We start from the raw sequence: 22255 nt of genomic DNA, 5'->3' as shown, positions 1-22255 counted from the left end.
ATACTCTACACTGTCTAAATGAAATACTGTATAACAATGCATGAATGAGAGTGCAGATGAGAACATCTGTTTTCTGCAGCTTATAACTTGACTGGTGGGGCACGTGCATTGGGCATAGATGTGTTTGACATTTGAACATCTTGAGTTAGATGCTACATGTAGAGTTTTTCAAATTGGTTACTGCCAACACGACAGATCCAGAAATGAAATGATGTAATCTGCACAATTTACTTACTTCACATAATATGTGAATCCATGTGCATGCACATGGAAATTACCGTTTGCAATGTGTAATTCCATGTAATGTAAAATGTAACTTCAAGACCTCAAATCTCTCTCTTCCCCCCCTCGCCCCCCCCGGCCCCCCACACCCACACACCTTTCCACCATCCCCACATCCCGCACACTGCACAGGGAAAAGACAAAAGAGAGAGGGGATCACACACAGACACAGGTGAGAGGGGGAGAGGATTGCACTACAGCGGAGAGGGGAGAACCTGCCTTGGCTGACTTACTACTGTTGTTCATTTTTAAACTTGAAAGCAGCGAATACACTTCAATTTATTAATTTAAAATTGATTGAAATCAAGCGTTATTATTTAATAAATATTGTATTCCATAGTTACTCCACATATACACTAGCAACGGTAGCCGGCATTGCCAGGTCCTTCCTCCCACCCCTGCCTCCTCCAACCCCATCCCTTCCCTCTAGAATCTCACCACACCCCTTCTCCTCCCTCTTCCCACTCCTTCTCCTCCCTCCTCCCATCCCACACCCTTCCTCCAGACCTCCACCCCTTCCCATCCGTCCTCCCAGCCCCCCCCCCCCACTCCTCCAGGTTTCCACCTCACCCTTTCCCCTCCTTCCTCCCACCTCCTCCCATCCCACTCCCTCCCTCCTCTACCCACCCCACCCTTTCTCCTCCTTCCTCCAAGCTCCTCCCATCCCACTCCTCCCTCCGGACTCCTCCCCCACCCCTTACCCTCCCTCATCAAATTCCTTCCCCAATCCCTCCCCTCAATTTATTATGTACAAAGGTTTTTGAAGTATTGTTTAATTACATAGTTGGAAAAGAGTGAACTTGCCTTAAATAAAATATTTATATATACTCTGGGATGCTGGGAATATGAAAAAATATACTTGCACTCCGGTTTGATTCCGAACTTCAGTTTTCAGTCGCTGTACTTTTACTAAGTAATAATATAAACAAAACGAATTCCCTATAGATCCTTTCAGACAATATTTAAGACCATTTAGACCCTTCAGACAATTCCAATCCTTTAGTTTAGACCTTAAGTTACACCCTTTCGACTCCTTCAGACAATTCAATCCTTTAGACCTTAAATTACATCCTTTAGACACCTTCAGACAATTCCAATCCTTGAGACCCTAAATTACACCCTTTAGACCCCTTCAGACAATTACAATGATTTGGACCTTAAGTTACACCCTTTAGACCCCTTCAGCCAATTCCAATCCTTTAGTTTAGACCGTAAGTTACACCCTTTAGACTCCTTCAGACAATTCAATCCTTTAGACCTTAAATTACATCCTTTAGACACCTTCAGACAATTCCAATCCTTGAGACACTAATTTCACACCCTTTAGACCCCTTCAGACAATTACAATTATTTGGACCTTAAGTTACACGCTTCAGACACCTTCAGACAATTCCAATCCTTTAGACGTTAAATTACATCCTTTAGACCCCTTCAGACAATATTACAATTATTTGGACCCTAAGTTACACCCTTTTAGACCCCTTTGATATTTTAAGACCTTTTAGACCATTTGGACCCTTTAGATCTTTTCAGACCGGTTCAGACCTGACCTATCAACCTTTAGACTTTCAGGCCCTTTGACCTTTGCAACTTTTCAGACTTTAACAACTGCACCACCATTTCGACATTTTATTTGCAATTAACGACCTTTCGAGTACATCCTTTCATTTATTTGCCACAAAAATACACCACACAAGACAAGTCCTGGCAAGGGTCTGCAATCTCTGATTGCTCTTTCTTGTTTTTATTTGCGATTATTGTAAAGAAATTCGTTTGAAGGTTCTTTCCTCACAAGAACACCATATTTTGGTACTTACAAGCGTCAGATAAAACAACATTGTAGAAGCTATTAATTTTCGTCCTCTTCTTTAACGGCCAAAATTATTCCCACGTTATTGTGGGCTTAGCTTGACACAAGACTTTCACGAACCGGCTGGCCAGGCCTGACATTCGACTAAGGGTAGGGCAGGAATTTGTGATTTGAATTTTTTTCAGGTTGCCGGCGATAACTCACCTACTCTTCGCGAAGTACACAATGGGATCTTTAACGTTCACCAACTAATACAGGCAGACGGGACGCCCATTTAACGTCCATCCGAGTGCGATGACAATTTATAGCTGGGGAGACAGGACAGACAGCTTAAAAGCGAATGTGTCTACCTCTAGATAGGCCATCCTGTAGCTCTAGTAGTTATTCTTTAATTCTGAATATTGCATAGTTGGTGCAGTGTATATCGGAACAACATTATCCACTTCAATCTCATTCCTCTCTCAATCGAATATGCTGTTTTCTTGACGACTTATTCAGGTGAAGCTTTTATTTCAATTGTTCTGGAGTAAAGCCATTTGTAAAAAGGTCTCGGTAAAATTGCAAAATTGGATATTGAATTGGAATTTCCCATTATAATACAGGAAAGATTGAATTCGTGTGCTCACAGCTGTATAAGCTCCACGGAAAGTAGAGTTAGCAGGCCCTTGTGGGCTTTAGAAGAGACCTGGATTTAGGACATAGGACTTTGGTCCAACAAATCAAAGGATCGTAGGTGGACATAAGCATGATTTCAGCTCTCACGTTGCCAACAACCTTTCTCAAACGGAAAATAAGATGCGGCGTACGTTGACACTTTTTAAGTCTTAAACTTTATTTATGACGTCATTGAAGATCGCCATGCAATAATTCATCATCAGCATTCACATTAGTTATTGAACACATCTTCTGGATTCAGAACTCATCTCCATCATATTCTTCGCCTTCCAGCGTCTCAGATCCGACCTCCTGGTAATCCTTCTCGAGGGCTGCGAGATCTTCACGGGCTTCGGAGAACTCTCCTTCCTCCATGCCCTCACCAACGTACCAGTGGACGAATGCACGTTTGTTGTACATGAGGTCAAACTTGTGATCGAGGCGAGCCCAGGCTTCGGCAATGGCTGTCGTATTGCTGAGCATGCATAGGGCACGCTGCACCTTCGCCAGATCACCTCCAGGTACCACGGTTGGCGGTTGATAATTGATACCGACCTGGTTTCAGAGAGTAAACAAGGGTCATGTGTTAAGGTTCATAGTGTTTCATCAATGGAGTCTTCACATGTTACGAGTGTTGAGCAGAATTTCTGTGGTCCAACATAGAACTTAAAAAAAATGCAATTATAAGGGTTCGGTTAAAACTGTTTTAGGAGTTGTCAAAATGAGACACTCACAATAGTAATATATAAATATATATATTTTTTATAATTTAAAAAAATAAAAATATATCTACGATATAAGTGTCTGTCTGTGTCGCCATTTTTCCTCAGAGATGGCTGAACGGATCTTCGTTCAACTTTCAGGGGTTCATCAGTGAGTGCTTGGGAGTGTTTTAGGCAAAAAGAAAATTATGAAAAAAAAGTTGGTTTTTTTGGATATTGCTCGATATCGCTCGATAGTGCCTAAAATCGCTCGATAGTGCCTAAAATCGCTCGATAGTGCCTAAAATCGCTCAATAGTGCCTAAGCCTTTTTTATTTAATGACAGTTATATACAAGAATACATTCGCAAAAATAAAAATAAAACAATCACCAGACATTTGAACACAAATAAATCAAACAATTCCAGAAGTGTAAGAAGTTGGTAGTAAGGCTTCTTCTTCTTCCTGATCGCCATCACACTTAACTCAGAAACGTGAAGAACGCCACATTCACCAGCATATATTCAACGAAAAGGTGATGAACCCTCTTCCTCTCCTGCCGCCCTCCCCCTCCCCCCCCCAACTTCCCCCTGTCCCCCTCCCCCATCCCCCTTCACCCCTCCTCCCTTCTCCCCCCCCCCCCCGGTCTCCCCTTTCCCCTTCCTCCCCTCCTCCCTTCCCCACCTTCCCCCCTCCCTTCCCACCCATATTTCCACCAACCCCCCTTGCCCCCCGTCCCCCCTTCCCCCCATCCCTCCTCACCCCCGTTCCCCCCATCCCCCATCACCCCCCTCCCCCGCCGGGCAACGCAGGGTACTTCTGCTAGTACTATATAAGAAAACTGTTGGTCTGTCTGTATGTCTGTATGTGTGTATGTTTGTGTGTCTGTCTGTGTTTCACCATTTTTCTCAGAGATGGCTGAACGGACCTTCGTCAAACTTTCAGAGGCTCATCAGTGAGTGCTTGGGAGTGTTTTAGGCCAAAAAAAAAAAACAAATAAAAAAGTTCATATTTTTGGGATTAAAAAAAATAAAAATAATTGCTCAAACAATTCCAGAAGTGTACGAAGTTGGTAGTAAGGCTTATTCTTCTTCCTGATTGGTATCACGCTCAACTCAGAAACGTGATGAACGGCACATTTACCAGCATATATTCAACTAAAAGGTGATGAAACCCCTTGCACTCCCCCCACTCCCTTCCTCACCCTTCCCTCTCCTGCCTCCTCCCCCCCCCCCCCTCCCTGCCCGGCAACGCTGGGTACTACTGCTGGTATTATATAAAGCTCTTTCTAGCCATTTAATGACTGATTGACTAAATTGACTGACTCATATTAATATTCAGTAACTTCTAGGTATAGTAGAAAGCTGAAATTTAGCGTGCCAACGGACATTGAAGCCGGTCCACTTGGAAAAATCACAGAACCGTCAGAAAGCGTCCGTAAATAGAAATTTACATAAAAATGCATATAAATATACATATTTTTAAAATCTCAATCAATATCTATCATTTGAAAATTGTAATTTCTATATCTGTAAACTATGAAATAAACATGACAGTAATGTCCATAAATGACAAAAAAGGTCTGAAAATGAAAATTTACGTAATAAGTCATACGTGCATCCAGAAAAAAACCTCAATTGATATTGAGCAATTAAAAATTGTACTTTTCTATAACTAAGCTGTGAAATAAAAATCTCAATGAAAATTGTAAAAAAAACCGTAAACGCATCTGTAAAATAAATAAATAAACCTAAATTAAAATCTAGCAGCAGTTCGCTGATGTTTGCCTGTAATAATTAAGCTTCTATTTATTATGTACTTATGTACAAAGCACGGTTTATTATTGCTTACACAATGTGGTGTAAGCATAGCATACCACACGTGTGTGTGTGTGTGTGTGTGTGTGTGTGTGTGTGTGTGTGTGTGTGTGTGTGTGTGTGTGTGTGTGTGTGTGTGTGTGTGTGTGTGTGTGTGTATGTGTGTGTACAGTATATATATATATATAAATAGTTTTTAGCAATTTTATATACCCACTACCTACATTACCTAAAACATTTGAAGAATCTCAAATTGGATAGTACATATAACAATGCTTCATTTGGTACAGGAAAAACAATGAATTATTAACAATTTTCATGCACATGTTACCTTGAAACCAGTGGGGCACCAGTCCACAAACTGGATGGTGCGTTTCGTTTTAATGGTGGCAATGGCAGCGTTCACATCCTTGGGCACGACGTCACCGCGGTACAGCATGCAGCACGCCATGTACTTCCCATGACGGGGGTCGCATTTCACCATCTGGTTCAGAGGTTCGAAGCACGCATTTGTGATCTCGGGCACTGACATCTGCTCATGATGGGCTTTCTCTGCAGATATAACAGGTGCGTACGTTGCCAGTGGGAAATGGATGCGAGGATATGGCACGAGGTTGGTTTGAAACTCGGTAAGGTCTACGTTGAGTGCGCCCGCAAAGCGAAGCGAGGCAGTAATGGATGAAACAATTTGCCCAATGAGGCGGTTCAGGTTGGTGTAGTTGGGTCGCTCGATGTCCAGATTGCGGCGACAGATGTCATAGATGGCCTCGTTATCAACCATGAAGGCACAGTCTGAGTGCTCCAAAGTAGTGTGAGTTGTCAAAATAGAATTGTAGGGCTCTACCACTGCTGTTGACACCTGGGGAGCCGGATAGATGGAAAACTCCAGCTTGGACTTCTTTCCGTAGTCTACAGAGAGGCGTTCCATCAGTAGGGATGTAAATCCAGAACCAGTGCCTCCACCGAAGGAGTGGAAGATTAGGAACCCTTGCAGGCCAATACACTGCTCCGACTGTAAACACAGGAAATGCGTAAATAACTCTGCTCACTTTCCTGACACCCCAAATCTCACCCTAACCTCTGAAGGTTTTGTTTTGTACATACCAGTTTGCGGATGCGGTCCAAAACCAAATCTATGAGCTCCTTTCCGATTGTGTAGTGGCCACGTGCATAGTTATTGGCTGCATCCTCCTTTCCATTGATGAGTTGTTCAGGATGGAACAATTGTCGGTACTTTCCGGTCCGCACCTCATCTGTGAAGAACAAAGTGATCACCCAAATAATTTGCATATATTATTTCAGTTGTCCAATGGACATTCAATGTATATCGTGGAGGAGTACTGCACTATACTCAAAATATTAATGTTAACCAGTCACAGCTTCACATCTATATTCGTTTGCCTTCTTCCTTTTTCCTAATTCATATCTGTCTTTACATACAGTCACGTGAAAACGTAAGTACACCCCATGTAAAGTTTTGACTTTTTCAACATATTTCAACATCCAGCTATTTGATCTTCATTTCAACAATATTGATAGATAAAGGTGATATAATATAACAAATATCATGAAACATTTACATTTTGTAGTCCATTCTATAATTTAAATAAACATAAATGCAAATTTCGCATGTGGAAAAAGTAAGTACACCCCTACATTTATCACTACTTCAAATACCTAAAATTAGAATCAGGTGCACCAGCTCAGGTGCAAATGATTAGAACATCGCTAGAGAGGATATTGGAGGAACCTGTCTTATTTAAATCTCAGACATTCAGTTTGGTTTGCTGTTTGTTGTTGAAGTGTGTGGCGTCACCATGCCGAGATCAAAAGAGCTCTCTGAGGCCTTCAGAAAGAAGGTTATAGATGCCTACGAGTCTGGGGAGGGATTTAAAAAGATCTTCAAACAATGTGAAATCAATCATTCGACTGTCCACAAGATCATCTACATGTGGAGAAGATTCCAAACAACTGCCATCTTGTTCAGGCCAGGCCGCCCCAGCAAGTTCAGCCCTAGAGCAGACCGCAAGATGCTGAAAGAAGTCTCCAAGAACCCCAGAATGTCATCACGGGACCTACAGGTAGCTCTTGCCACTGTTGATGTCAAAGTGCACGAGTCTACCATTAGAAAGAGGCTACACAAATTTGATCTACATGGGAGGTGTGCCAGGAGGAAACCTTTGCTGTCCAGAAAGAACATCAGGGCAAGACTAAAGTTTGCCAATGAACACAGAGGCAAAGACCAGCACTTCTGGAACAATGTGCTCTGGATAGAAGAGTCAAAGGTAGAGCTATTGGCCACAGTACCAGAAGACATGTTTGGAAAAAACCAAAGACAGCATTTGACCACAAGAACCTGATACCAACTGTAAAGCATGGTGGTGGAAATATTATGGTTTGGGGCAGCTTTGCTGCATCAGGGCCTGGGCAGCTCACCATCATAGAATCCACGCTGAATTCTTCATTGTACCAGAGGGTGCTTGAGGATAATGTGAGGCCATCTGTCGGAAAGTTGAAGCTCAACTGAAGGTGGACCTTGCAACATCACAATGAACCTAAACATACCAGTAAATCCACCAAGGAATGGCTGAAAAGAAAGAAATGGAGGGTTCTGGAATGGCCAAGTCAAAGCCCGGATCTAAATCCCATCGAGATGTTGTGGGGGGGATTTGAAACGAGCTGTGCATGCAAGAAACCCCTCAAACACCGCACAGCTGAAAGAATTCTGCATGGAGGAGTGGGCAAAAATTTCTCCCAGTCGATGTCAGAGACTGATAGACAGTTATAAGAATGACCTACTTGAGGTTGTTTCTGCCAAAGGGGGCAATACCACCTATCAGAGCCAAGGGTGTACTTACTTTTTCCACGTGCGAAATTTGCATTTATGTTTATTTAAATTATGCAATCGACTACAAAATGTAAATGTTTCATGATATTTGTTATATTATTTCACCTTTATCTTTCAATATTGTTGAAATGAAGATCAAATAGCTGTATGTTGAAATATGTTGAAAAAATCAAAACTTTACATGGGGTGTACTTACTTTTTCACGTGATTGTATAAGTTTCCTATTACTTCGAGCAAAGAACCCATCCTTATTGATGGCGTAATTCCCCCTCTTCTATGATGTCTATGGCATATTTTATTACCTTCACCACGAAAAGTGGGTGGAGGATATGTTTTCACCCCTGTTTGTCTGTGAGCCGGACAGTTCAAAAAGTCCCATCTGGGCCGGTGCTCCTGCCTCACACCTAGCTCGGCTTCACGCTGTTCAAACCAAAGCTTTCAGAATCATTGGAATCTCCCGCAATGAAGATAATTCTGAGGGCCTTTCACTCACTCACCGCAGGCAGGTTGGTGGTCTTTCTGTCTTCTACCGACTCCTCTCCGGCCTTGCTCCTCCAGCTCTCTCTGGGCTCTGTCCCCCAAATATTCCTACAGGTCGCACAAGATCTGCCTGCAACCCTCTTATGGTTAAACTGCCAAAATCAAGACTCTCTATTCACCTTCACTCTTTCACCCCTCTTTTCTCCCGCCTCTGGAACAAACTCCCTCACTCTCTTCAATCCCACTCCTCCCTCCAGGTCTTTAAAACGCTAATTTCACCCCAGATTCACTTTTTTGAAATACCAACTTCTTTCCTGGAAGTCCTTGCAGTGTCCTTGTGTTTTATACTTCTCCCACCCCCCCCCCCCCATTCCCACGCCTCCTCCCCCCAAGCCCTCTCCCTCCCACAGATCTCCCGATGTCCCTGCTCTCAAATGTTGTGTTTGTGCTTCCCCTTCTCTCCCCATCTTGAGTACCACTCCCCTTATTATATACTTTGTGTGTCTGTTTGATTTTTTGTGTGATAAATGTTAGCTCTTACACGAGCCTCGATCCTGTATCCAAGAAAAAAAGAAAAAAGTTGTGGATTGATTTGGACCAAACTTGTTGGACAGCTTAGGTGTGTGACTTGGATGAACTGATTCAATTTTGGTGAAGATCCGGATCCGTACCTCCTGCTCTATTGGACTACCTGTCCAGGATTAATTTGAGCCTTCGAAACATTCATGACTTCTTATGAGTGCCTCCATGTTTTAGGCCTCAGGCTTTTGGATTCCCCCGCAACACTCAGCTTTCAACAGTTTTGTCTTTCCGATCGGGACAATTCACAAAAGTATTGGTGTCGGTTCAACGTTTGAAACATCTCTTGACTGCTATATTATTGCAAACTTACTCTTTTGGTGGTATGAGATATTCATGCCCTGTGGAAATCTCCTCCCGTTACAGAAAGAAAGTCCAGTAAAATGGCTACGTTTTGGTCATGGTATATATAACGTGCTAAAAGATCAATCAAGACAACATTTCATGAAAATTGACTTGGAGATCATTGTGGTGGGAGTTCGAGGCAAAGCGGAACGAGCTTTAATTTTTAGCTCACCTGGAATGAAGGTCAGGTGAGCTTATGCGATGGCGCATTGTCCATCCGTCAGTCCATAAACACTTGAAACTTCTTCTCTGAAACCGCTGATGTGATTGCGACCAAATTTGGCACAACTGATAGTTGTTGTGTTGTGACTAAAGTTTGTTCACGGCATTAAAAAAATCGGGGTTTAAGGGGGGTTTCCCGGGGTCAAAGTGGTTCCAGGTTTGACCCCCCAAAATAGGAATTTGCTTTTTCCTCTAAAACTACAAACATTATTTAGATGAAACTTGATCACAACCTTCATCACCTGTGATGTACCGAAGTTTGTTCACGGCCCTAAGAAAATCAAAGACTAAGGGGAATTACGGGGGGTCAAAGTGGGTCCAGGTTTGACCCCCCAAAATAGGAATTTGCTTTTTCCTCTGAAACTACACACACGATTTTGATGAAACACTGACCACAACCTTCACCACCCATGCTGTACCAAAGTTTGTTCACGGCATTTAAAAAATCTGCCCCATTCGGGGGTTTACAGGGGTTTGTCCCCCCAAAATAGGTATTTGCTTTCTTCTCAGAAACTACCCACACAATCTCGACGAAACTGGACCACAACCTTCACCACCGGTGATGTACCAAAGTTTTTCCAAGGCAATAGAAAAATTGGGGTCTTCGTAGGTATATGGGGTTGGGGAAGGAGGGGTTGCCCCTCAAATAGGTATTTTTTTTTCTTTGTTAGTTCAAAGTCTTATGATTATGTTGTTATGATTCTACATGATCAAAAACATTTGCCTCAGAGCAGGGAACCATGATTGTCATGGGGCCCGCAAGGCTAACCCCCGCTCTAGCGGGGAAAATGGCCTTAAAACGATCATTCATTCATTCATGATGCCCTGTCTTCAAGCAACCATTGAAATAGGTTTAAAATACCTTTAGTCAGTGCAGTATACTGTTTATTATACCAGGTGAGCACCAGGGGTATTGCCGCTATGTTTTGATACATCATCCTTTAACATAATGGTAATGTGTATCTCTCACACAATGGCAGTTTTATTATCTTAATACAGGGGTCGAGGCTTCTAGAAAAGCTGGACGAAATATGGGAAGGATACAGTGCCTTCAGATAGTATTCACACGCCTTCACTTTTTTCACATTTTGTTGTTACAGCCTGAATTTAAAATGGGTTTAATTGAGATTTTTATTTATTTATCTACACATAATACTCCATTATGTCAAAGTGGATTTTTTATTTTTTATTTAGAAATCTTTACAAAATAATTCAAAATGAAATACAGAAATATCTAATTTACATAAGTATTCAACCCCCTGAGTAAGTACTTCGTATAAGAGCCTTTGGTAGTGACGACAGCATCGAGTGTTCTTGGGTATGTCTGCATCAGCTTTGCACATCTGGTTTTGTAGAGTTTCTCCCATTCTTCCTTGACATTTGCTCAAGCTCTGTCAAGTTGGATGGGGAGCGTCGGTGAACAGCAATATTTAAGTCTTTACATAGATACTCAATGGGGTTCAAGTCGGGGCTTTGGCTGGGCCACTCAAGGACTTTCATGTTCTTGTTCTGAAGCCATTCCAGTGTTGCTTTGGCTAGATGCTTGCGGTCATTGTCCTGTTGGAATGTAAATGCTCACCTCGGTTTAAGGTCTTTTGCACTCTGAAGCAGGTTCTTCTCAAGGATTTGCCTGTATTTGGCTCCATTAATTGTTCCCTCTATTGTTAAAGTGTCCTTGTCCCTGCCACTGAAAAGCATCCCCATATCATGATGCTGCCACCACCATGCTTCATGGTTGGCATGGTGTTAGATGGGTAATGAGACGTGCTCAGTTTCCGCTAGAACGTAGTGCTTTGCATTCAAGCCAAAGAGTTCAATTTTCGTCCCATCAGAGCACCTAATATTTTGCCTCATGCTTTCAGAGTCTTTCATGTGCCTTTTTGCAAATTCCAGGTGTCCTGTCATGTGCCTTTTTCTCATGAGTGGCTTCCATATGGCCACTCTCTCATAAAGCCTATCTTTGTGAAGTGCTGCAGAGACTGTTCTCGTTGCGGCATGTTCTCCCATCTCAGCAAAGGAACTCTGTAGTTGTCAGAGTGGTCATTGGGTTATTAGTCACCTCCCTAGTTATTGGTCACCACCTCATTTTTAATTATCCTGTGAATACATTTTCTAAAAAATAAAAAAGTCTCCTTTGACATTCGGGGTATTATGAGCAGATCAGTGACCAAAAATCTCATTTTTATCCAATTTAAATTCAGGCTGTAACACAAGAAAATGTGAAAAAAGTGAAGGGGTGTGAATACTTTCTGAAGGCTCGCTATATGAAAGCATAGACAAAGTGAGATACATCAAATAACTCAGTTTTACAATAAAGTATTAAAAAAATTAATATGAATGTTTCCTCACCAGTAATATGGCGAAATTGAAGAACAAACTCTAATCCATAATACTAATCAAGGGGCTGAGGAAGAGGGTGGTGGGGAGAGCCAGAGAGGGCCCAGTTGTCTTAAAAACTGTGGAACAAAATATAGAGATAATTTGGAATCGTGTTGCCACTTCTGTAGAGAAAACACGTTACGTTTGCAAAAATGGTGTTATTCTTAAAGTTATAATAATGTTTTTTTTTTTTATAAACCACAGGGTGTCTGGACCCCCCACACTCCCTTCCTCACCCCCGGCGCTAACTCTGCTATACTTGTCACTGTGTTTTTTTGCCAATATGCTGCTTTATAGACCAAAATATAGCACAATTTACCGATAACAGTAGGTTCAAGATCCACGTAGACTGCGCGAGGGACGTGCTTCCCGGCTTCAGTGTCGCTGAAGAACGTGCTGAAGGAGTCGTCACCGACGGCGACATTCTTTTCACTGGCGGTGTGCCCGTCGGGATCGATCGCATGTTCTAAGCAGTAGAGCTCCCAGCAGGAGTTCCCCATCTGCACGCCTGCTTGTCCCACGTGTATGGAGATGCACTCACGCTGCAGCACACATTCATACATGGTGGAAGAAATGCTGTTGTTCAGTTGCTCTATAATGCATAGTGAGATGTGCCTCCAACATGGCTTATACAATATTGCGTTTGAGGGTTTACCTTGAACTAGTGTGGGAGCTGGGTGGAAATTGGTCTTCCTGATGCTTTTTTATTTCCCAGGTGAATTAGATCAGCCTAAAACCCTTGGTGCAGTTGTAAGACTATCGAAGCTGTCCTTTGTAGTGGAGGTAAGCCGGCTGTCTTGTTCACAATACAGACATTAAACATCTTTTGAGATCATTTGAAAAAAAGTTTTTCAACGACCTATTTGAAACATCAACTATAGGGGCCTGAGTGCACCCGTCAAATTGTCTTTTAGGGGTCATTTTTCCATTTTGATAAAATGCATTTTGCCTCCCGCAGATAGTTTTGTTTTGTTATATCGGAAAAAAACATTCACAATAAAATCCCGTCAAATTGTCTTTAAGGGGTTATTTCGATAACCTTAGGCGTGCCTACTCGTCGCATTGCTGATGGATGTAATCAGGAGACAGCATGTTGTACTTCACAAACATATTGCATGTCTATCTGTGAGTCTCCATGAGGATGTAAAATGAAGTAAAACGCACGAACAATGGAGTATTTAAAAATAACACCGAGTTGTTGTTGTATAGCCCCGGACAGTTCTCTTGAACAAGCCTGCGGCACTGATACAACCGATTGATTTCCAAAGAGCAACCCAGATAGCTCCTACATCTAGGATGGTGTACCTTCGAGAGAGAGAGAGAGAGACAGACAGAGACAGACAGAGACAGACAGAGACAGACAGAGACAGACAGAGACAGACAGAGAGAGACAGAGAGACAAATAAGATGGAAGGGGCCGGTCCATACCTTTCCACACTATGACCGTTGGAGGGCACAACCACCACGAAGAGGTGTCTCAGATAGTTGTATAACACTGAGTTGTTGTTGTTGCTGTCATTGCTGTTTGTGTGCTCATTTCGTGTACCGGTACGTTAATTTTTTTTTTTTTATTGCTTAGCCAAATATTACTACCGTATATATAATTTTGTCTGTTCTTAAATGTCTTTCCAAGGGGTTTCTGCTTTCGTAGAAAAATAAATATTAGCATTTGAACCACGACATTAAGCTCACATTCCCGATTCTTCTTCTTCAATGCATTAAAAAGGTCTTTCAAAACAGACATCTCCAAGATTTAATAGATCCAATTTTTTTCATCCAACTCAATTGAATACTATCATTACAACCAAGGAAATCGATTATTAGCTTTCCAATGTAGATTTTTATTATTCTATGACAGGAGGAACTGCTACACCTCAATTTCAAACTGGTCTTCTTCTCCCTCTTCTTCTTCTTCTTCGTATTGTGGCACAGACACACACACACACACATGGACGGACGCATGTCCTTTTAGTAATAGATGCATTTTGCCTACCACATATCTCTTATTATTATTATTATTTTATTCTGGAGCAACACATGACAACACGTTTGATGTTTAAATCTCTCCTCCAAATCTCTCCAAATGCAATATTTTTTCATACTTTACAAGTAACACAAAATTATTCATAGGAATTGAGGAATAAAAGCACCTACCATTGTGCTAGTAGATACTGACACTTGTATGAAGATGGCTTAGTGAAGTTAGCGTCTCCTGAACGACAACAACGAGTCGTTGCGAGAGCTACATTGAGATCCTCCGGGGTGAAGACCAGTTATATTTATTGTCGTGAGCCTCCACCCAAGGAACCGACGCCCTTGTTGAAGTACCGCTCCTCCCTGGCGAATCAATACGTCTCGAGTTGCAGGTGGAGTAAACACCCCAGGCGCTTAGACAAAGTGCAACAAGACAATTGGCTTTGTGATTCACTCCTTTGTGATCTCAGAAGTGTTCGTTCTCATGTAAGAGAAAATAGAATGTTCTTGGAATCCATTGTTTATGCTTCTCAACTTGAAAAAAAAACCCTAACAATGCTCCAAAAGATCTCAGAACTTAACTATATAACATCATGCTCAAAGATAATCCTGACTTTTCAACTGCTTTAATCCCAATCTCTTGTCTTCTCAGTAAATAAATTGAAAATGAAACATCGATATCATGCATGGCGACCAATGACGCAGTCAAGTTATGACAAGACCGAGTCCGAGTTCGAATCGGGAAGTTGAGTCTGAGTACATGAAAAATATTGACTAAAGCCAAAGCAAGTCATTTTGATATAATAATTCTAGATGGATGGTTGTAAGTTTTGTTGAACATATTTGTTTAATTCTGTTCATAAAGTGTTGCTGAAACACAGCTCACAGATAGCGTATAAGCTGAGCTTGATTCTGGTGGCAAAACAGTGTCCACCTATTAATATTGTCAACAGTGGTGATACAACTATCAGGGACGCCTCTTCGTGGTGGTTGTACCCCCCAACACAAGTCGGGGGCCAAATGTTCCACATTCTTTCCTGCTGCCCAGATTTTTCAGGACAACACGGACATGGTCAGAGAGCCAATCAGTCCCAATGGACCGGCACTTTCCCTCTTCTCTCTCTCTCTCTCGCCCCCTGCTGGTCGTTTGCATGCTGGTTGTACTGTCATGGCGTCTGCTTGTGGAGGCCTGTGAGTGCTCTGTGTTGTTGCTCCATTCCCCCCCCCCCCCCCCCGTTTTCCCCCCTCCCGTTTTCCCCCCTCTGTGTCCTTGTACCTGTTCGTGGAGTCTTCCTGGTGATTCCCATATACGTTGAGACGGGAGAGAGAGCCGGAGAGCACAGGGTGATCGCTGGTAAGGGTTCGCCGTTTTTGGGCGTCGCCCGATCGGTGTTTGCTCCTTCATCTTAAACCTCTATTTCCTTTTTTTCCTTTCGTTTATCCTTCCTTCAGTTTGTTTTGTTGCCTCCCTTTTCCGAAGTTAGGGAAATCGGAGAGGTCTGATTGCTTCCCATTCCCGGAGTTCGGGTAGGGAAGATTGTATTATATATTCACCCTCCCCGAGTTGGGGAGGGGTTGTAAGTGCAGCTGTTCCAGCATGGCAGCTGCACTATCTCGATTTACGGCCTTTCAGAGCCTGACCCGTAAGCACGGGTTCTTTTGTGTACCTCCGGAACGTGAGGTTAGTGTCGAGGACGTTGTCCTCGCAACCGGTCGTGTTGTCGGGATCGACAAGGTTGTTGCCGCTTCACGGATGAACAAGCGGATCGTTATTTTTTTGTCCGACGTGGATTGTGTCCCACAAATTGTCGAACAGGGTTTGACAATCGATCCAGATTTATTTGTAATGATTTCCCCACTAGATAGCCCAGCGATAAAAGTCGTGATATCAAATTGCCCCCCATTTGTATCCGACGATGTACTAATTAAAGAGTTGTCCCGATACGGTACCATCGTGTCTCGTATCTCCATGATTCCCTTTGGGTCACGAAACAACGATTTAAGGCACGTGGTTTCATTCCGGCGGCAAGTGTTTATGATTTAAAAAAATTCCCAGAAGGATTTAAACCTTATAATAAAATTAAAACATCAACAGAACGAATATACAGTGTACGTGTCCACCAACGTTCTAAAATGTTTTGGCTGCGGACAATTTGGGCATGTTAAGCATGACTGCCCCCGAAAAGAGAATTCTCCACAAGTGCAACCTCCCCTCCGAACCGGGAATAAGCAACCCCCCCACCTTCCCACCACCGGTCCAAACCCTTCCACCACTGACCCAAGCCTTCCCACCACCGAACCAAGCCCTCCCGCCGCCGAACCAAGCCCTCCCACCACCGACCCGAACCTTCCCACCATCGACCCAAGCCTTACCACCACTGATCCCAATCTGTCCACCACCGACCCAAGCCCTCTTACCACCAATCCAAACCCCCCCGCCGTACCCCCTTCCCCTCCCCTTGAAACAGGGGCCCCTCCCTCTACTGAAGGATCTAATTGCAGCCATCTCCTGTTAACTATAGATCTCACCCCCCAGGCGACATCATCCAATCACAGCTTGTTGCCTGCTATAACTGATCCTACCTCTCCCGCCGTGGTAGCCGATGGGAATCCCCTCCCGATGATCACGTCCTCCCTCCCCCCCCCCCCCCCCAAAACCCTTGCAATCTCTTCCCACTAACCAGGACGAGTTTCAATTAGTCTGCCCAAAAGGAAAAAGACATCTGCAAACAACAGATGAAAACGGTCATCTCTTTAAAAAACCTACAACTGAAAACCGACAGCCCCCCCTCTCTGGCCTAGATTTGTCCCTCGTCACAGAAAATCGTTTCTCGGTATTGGAGGACATAGATGTGGATGAATCCTCGCCCTTGTCTACTGACCTAGAAACTGATATGGTTGAACCGCAAAAATTAGTACCCCCCCCCCTGCTCCCCTGAAGATGCCCTCCCCGTCCCCCCCCCCTCTATGGACTATGCCCCATCCGATAACGTGGAGGGATGTGATGACGGTGAGGAGATAAATGATGAAAACCAGTGTGACACACCATCTGAGCCATCTGATATAGATGACTCTGTTAGTGAATGTGGTAGCCTCAAGGAAGAAGAAATCCCTCCAATCCCTCCCTCCGAGATAAAAAGGTTTCTTAAGGACACATTCCGAAAAAGGAATGTTGTAATAGAAACCTTTTTTCCGGAGCTACCTGATTTTATACATTCCGCTAGACTGATGGTAAAACGGCCCCACGTTTTTAATTTCAATTCCTCCCAACGTCACCGTTTAAAGAAGTGGTCGCAAAAAGCTAAGAATGAACTGCTATCAAAAAATTGAGTGGTGGTCACTCCTCCTTATAGCTGTAATGAGTTTTTCCATTTGTAGCTTGAATATTAACGGAGGATGTAGCTCTGTCCGCAAAGTTCAAGTAAGGGATTTTTTATTACAGAAGAAAGTTGACATTGCCCTCTTACAAGAGACCCATGCCAACGACTGCTGTGTCGCAGAGTGGTGTAGGCTCTTCCCCGGCCTGTCCTTCTTTAGTAACGGTGACTCCCGCAAAGGCGGTGTCGCAATAATTCTTAGCCCCTCCTTTTCGCCTTCATCGCTTAAATTCGACGAAATACACAAGGGATCCCTAGCATCCCTAGAATTCCACTACTGTGGAAAATTCTATACTATTTTTAATATCTATGCCCCAAGTACGCCTGTAGCTCGGCGAGTTTTTTTTAATGACCTTGGGACACACCTAACGTCCCTCGACAGTCAAAACGCCCTAAAAAACCGAGACAATCATGTTTGTATTGGTGGAGATTTAAACTGCACCCTTCAACCCCAACTAGACAGGAACAGTGCAGAGCCCCATCCTGCCTCCACAATCCCTCTCACCAAATTTTTAAAACAAATGAATTTGACAGATATATGGCGGGTACAGCACCCATCAATCAGGCAATACACATGGTGTCGATGCATTCAGGGTAATATTGTACTTGCTCGCTTGGACAAGTTTTATATTAATCCTCCACTTGAACGCCTCGTTCTGTCATCCAAAATTTGCCCATCAGGATTCTCGGACCACAGCGCAACATTTCTCAAAATTTCTGCCCCCTGCCCGAAACACAAGAGTGCTTTTTGGAAATTTAATAACAACTTACTTGATGATAGTACCTTTAAGGACATTTTTCCAGAAATTTGGAATATTCTGGTTGCCTCCCAAGGGAATTTCTCAAACCTCAGACAATGGTGGGATAATGCCAAAACGCACATCAGACTATTCTGCCAACAATATCGTGCGTATGGTGTTCAAGAGGAAAGAAAAACCACAACCTTACTTGAAGATGAAATCCTGGAATTACAGGAACAGCTTCAGGGAACCGCAAGTGTGAGCTACCAGGGAATGAGGCAACAAATCCATGGAAAAACGGCCTTACTGAATTCCATATCCGAAAGGCGAGCACAAAATGCTTTATTGCGCCTGAAGATGAGGTACATACACGACCTTGATGCCCCAACCAAATTCTTCTTCAGCCTTAAAAGGGGGGCCTCTTCGTCAATGATTACACGCTTGCTCCATGATGGGGAACTCCTTTATGAAGATGGCAGAATCAGGGAATGTGCCCGGAAACATTTTAAACAACGGTTTATGCGGCATGACATTAACCAGGATGCAATATCGGAACTTGTTTCTAACCTTCCAACATTGGCGGAGGATCAGAAGCAGCAGTTGGAGGATCCTCTTAGGTTACCTGAGCTCACTGCTGCCTTGAAGGCCTTAGAACCTGATAAAGCCCCTGGACTGGATGGGCTGACTAGTGAATTTTTCCAGTTTTTTTGGGACACCATTGGACCTCACCTACTGCGGGTATTGAATGAATGTTTAGAGGATGGACAACTGCCGTGGAGTTGCCGGAGAGCAGTCACCACCTTAATTCCTAAGAAAGCGGACACTCAACTTATAGAGAACTGGCGTCCTATTTCTGTTTTATGTACGGATTATAAAATTTTAGCCAAAGCCTTGTCTAATCGAATGAAACCTTTTATGAATGTACTAATAGGAGAACATCAATCCTTTTGTATTCCTGGACGTACTATTTTTAATAATATCTTTCTTATCCGTGATACCATTCGGTTTTGTAACAATTTTAATATGAATGTTGGTCTGTTTTTTATTGACCAAGGAAAAGCCTTTGACTGTATTGACCACATGTACCTTTTTAGAGTTTTAGAGAATTTTGGGTTTGGACCTATTTTTATCTCGTACGTTAAACTTTTGTATTGTAATATATCCAGTGTTCTTAAAATTAATCAAGTATTGTGTAGCCCCATTGCTGTACAACGGGGAGTACGGCAAGGTTGCCCGCTATCTGGACTTTTATACTCTCTTGCCATCGAACCTCTTCTGCTCCAATTACGTACGCACATTTCTGGCTTCACTGGATCAATTCTTACCACACCGCTAAAAGTCTCTGCCTATGCAGATGATGTCTGTATTTATATAAAAAATAGTGCTGACGTCACTGCGGTGGCTCAAGCACTAAAAACATATTGTCAGGCTTGTTCAGGCCAGGTAAACTGGAAGAAGAGTGAAGCCCTTTGGATAGGACCTGGAGATTGCCCGCCAATTGTCCTACGAGGAGGAGTGAACTGGCAGAAAAGTGGCATTAAATACCTCGGTATTTTCCTCGGAGACAACACCTTTGAGCAACAGAACTGGGTGGGATTACCAGACAAGGTAATGGCAAAACTGGCCCGCTGGAAAGGACTTCTTCTTCAACTTTCGTACCGCGGAAGAACTCTCGTCATTAACAATCTTGTCGCCTCTATGCTATGGCATAAGATGATATGCCTACAACCGCCCGGGAGCCTTCTTATTACACTGCAAAAGAGCATTGTCGACTTTTTCTGGAGCGGGAAACACTGGCTCCAACCCCCCGTGGCATACTTACCACTCACTGAAGGTGGCCAAGGTCTTATTGATATCCGCAGCCGGATTATGGTCTTCCGGCTTCATATCGTGCGCCAACTTGTATATGGAGATGAAGCCCTACTCTGGAGGCCTCTGGCTAACTGCATATTACAGCTTACATGCAAGCTGGGTTACGACCGAGAACTTTTCTTGATGAACCCTCATCAAATCGATTCATCCTTGCTGCCCACCTTTTACCAAGGGGTGATGAACGCCTGGCAAGCCCTGTCCTTTTCCCGTGAAATGGCAACATACAACATGGAAATGTTGATGAATGAGCCCCTATGCTACAACCCCTTCCTGGAAAACAGCTTGAATAATAGGGGACTCGTTCAACGCTTTGTTGATGCCAAGCTGCTGCGAGTGAAAGACCTCATGACAGAGTCTGGGAGCTACCGGCTGAGTGCTGCCGCTGTGGCACAAAAAACCGGAATAAAATCTGTCAGGATCATCTCTCGGTTCCTTCAAGGGATATCCACAACGTATCGTAATACCTGCGAGGAACTTGGCCCTTCCCCCGAGGAAACAGCGGGTGACTTCCCCAAACTCCTAATCTTCAGCCCGCCACTTAATCTGTCCCCTGGCCTGAACAGCCCTGATGATACTGCATTATCCCTTCCCGCCTTTCCAAAGAAAACTTTGTACAACGCGTACGTTAAAATTTTATACGCAAAAACATTTTCTGGGCACCCGAGGCTTCGATGGCGGGATGTTTTACCCCCAATACCCCCCAATTGCCCCAATTGGCGAAGTTTTTATCTTTTGCCTACTCCAAAGTATGTTGGAGATATTCAATGGAAACTTGTACACTGGATTTTACCTTATAATGTTTTACTGAACCGGTTTTCTACTGCTAACTCTAATCTATGCCCTTTCTGTGCATCCATTGAAACCCTACCGCATATATACCTTGAGTGTGAACGATTGCAACCTCTTTTTACATTCCTTCAGGAACGCTTTGTGAAGCTTGGTTCCCCCTTCAATCACAATGTTTTTATTTATGGTGTTTTAGGACCGTCTTCCCTTAGAAATGTGGTTTTAATGAATTTTTTAATTGGCCAGGCCAAGTTTGCAATTTATAAATCCAGAAAGAAAAAAATGGGAAACGCTTCTGACTCGTCATATGATGTACTGCTCACCCTTAAGGCTCTTGTAAATGCAAGACTAAAGCTAGAGTACCGGTTTTTTAAAATGAACAAGAATTTAACATGTTTTAAAGAAAAGTGGGTTTTTAATGATGTCATATGCACACTTGATGATGATGATTTGATAATAATTTTTCCTTGAGACCATTTTTATTGTGCTTTGTTTCTTTATGACTGAACATTACTGATTTTTTGTACTCTTGTAATAAAAGGAAGAAACAGTCAGTCTCTCTCTCTCTGCCTCTCTCTTTCCCTCTCTAACTCAGTCGTGGCTCTGACCTCGTGAGGTGGAATTACACCATCCTGGATGTGGGGGATCTCTGGGGTGCTCTTGGGAGATGTATCAGCTGTCTCCGTGCCATGGGCTTGTTTGAGAGAACTATCTTGGGCTATACAACAACAACAGAACAACCCTCTGAAAGTTGTCCTTGCAGACGACTTTCAGAGGCAACATATCTCTTTGTTGACAACTCGGTTTCGAGTATGTCTTAGCTGCAAATAGCTTGGTTTGGTCGTTTATGGGTCCACTCCTGACTGCACAATCCGATGCTGAATTGACAACAACCACAGTCAAGATGGAGCATAGTAGAGTAAGTATGCCATCATTTTGATCAGTGACCATTAAGCAACCTATCCCATCCTCCAGCACTTCCTTGTGAAGTTAAATATATTACGGCGACATGTGAAAATTGTTGATCATGATTTTCCAGAACCCTGGCCAGTCTACATTCCTGCCATTACTACTGATTGGGAAAAAAAATGCAAACCTCCCAGTGAATCGCCTGTTCATAAAACTGCTTTGGCATGACATTAACTCTCCAACAGAGGATTGATAGAAACGCACACACACACACACACACACACACACACACACACACACACACACACACACACACACACACACACATGTATATATATATATATATTAAAACACACCTGGTCACAAGTGTGCCTCACTGACCGGGTCCCCAGAAAGCAGTTTCCTTGGCTATTGGGCATAATCCTGGACAGCTCGCCACTCTGACGCAGGATACGCGAATGGCTCATTTATCCCAGCAAGC

The 22255-nt window shown here is 43.2% G+C and overlaps 1 protein-coding gene across 1 annotated transcript; it reads right to left on the bottom strand.

Moving 5' to 3' along the window:
• Window positions 1-2903: 2903 nt before the first annotated feature.
• LOC137431355 (tubulin alpha-1D chain-like) lies at window positions 2904-14394 on the bottom strand. Its single transcript, XM_068122591.2, has 5 exons — window positions 14271-14394; window positions 12436-12658; window positions 6368-6516; window positions 5595-6275; window positions 2904-3301 (listed from the first exon to the last, which is right to left on the bottom strand). Exons 1-5 carry the CDS (start codon window positions 14271-14273, stop codon window positions 3005-3007), a joined length of 1353 nt encoding a protein of 450 aa, XP_067978692.1. The 5' UTR covers window positions 14274-14394; the 3' UTR covers window positions 2904-3004.
• Window positions 14395-22255: the final 7861 nt, after the last annotated feature.

This window comes from Myxine glutinosa, chromosome 7, assembly GCF_964187855.1.
Source record: "Myxine glutinosa chromosome 7, kmMyxGlut1.1, whole genome shotgun sequence".
Lineage (NCBI taxonomy): Eukaryota > Metazoa > Chordata > Myxini > Myxiniformes > Myxinidae > Myxine > Myxine glutinosa.
The sequence above is the reverse complement of the archived record's forward strand: the minus strand, read 5'-3'. Positions and strand labels throughout refer to the sequence as shown.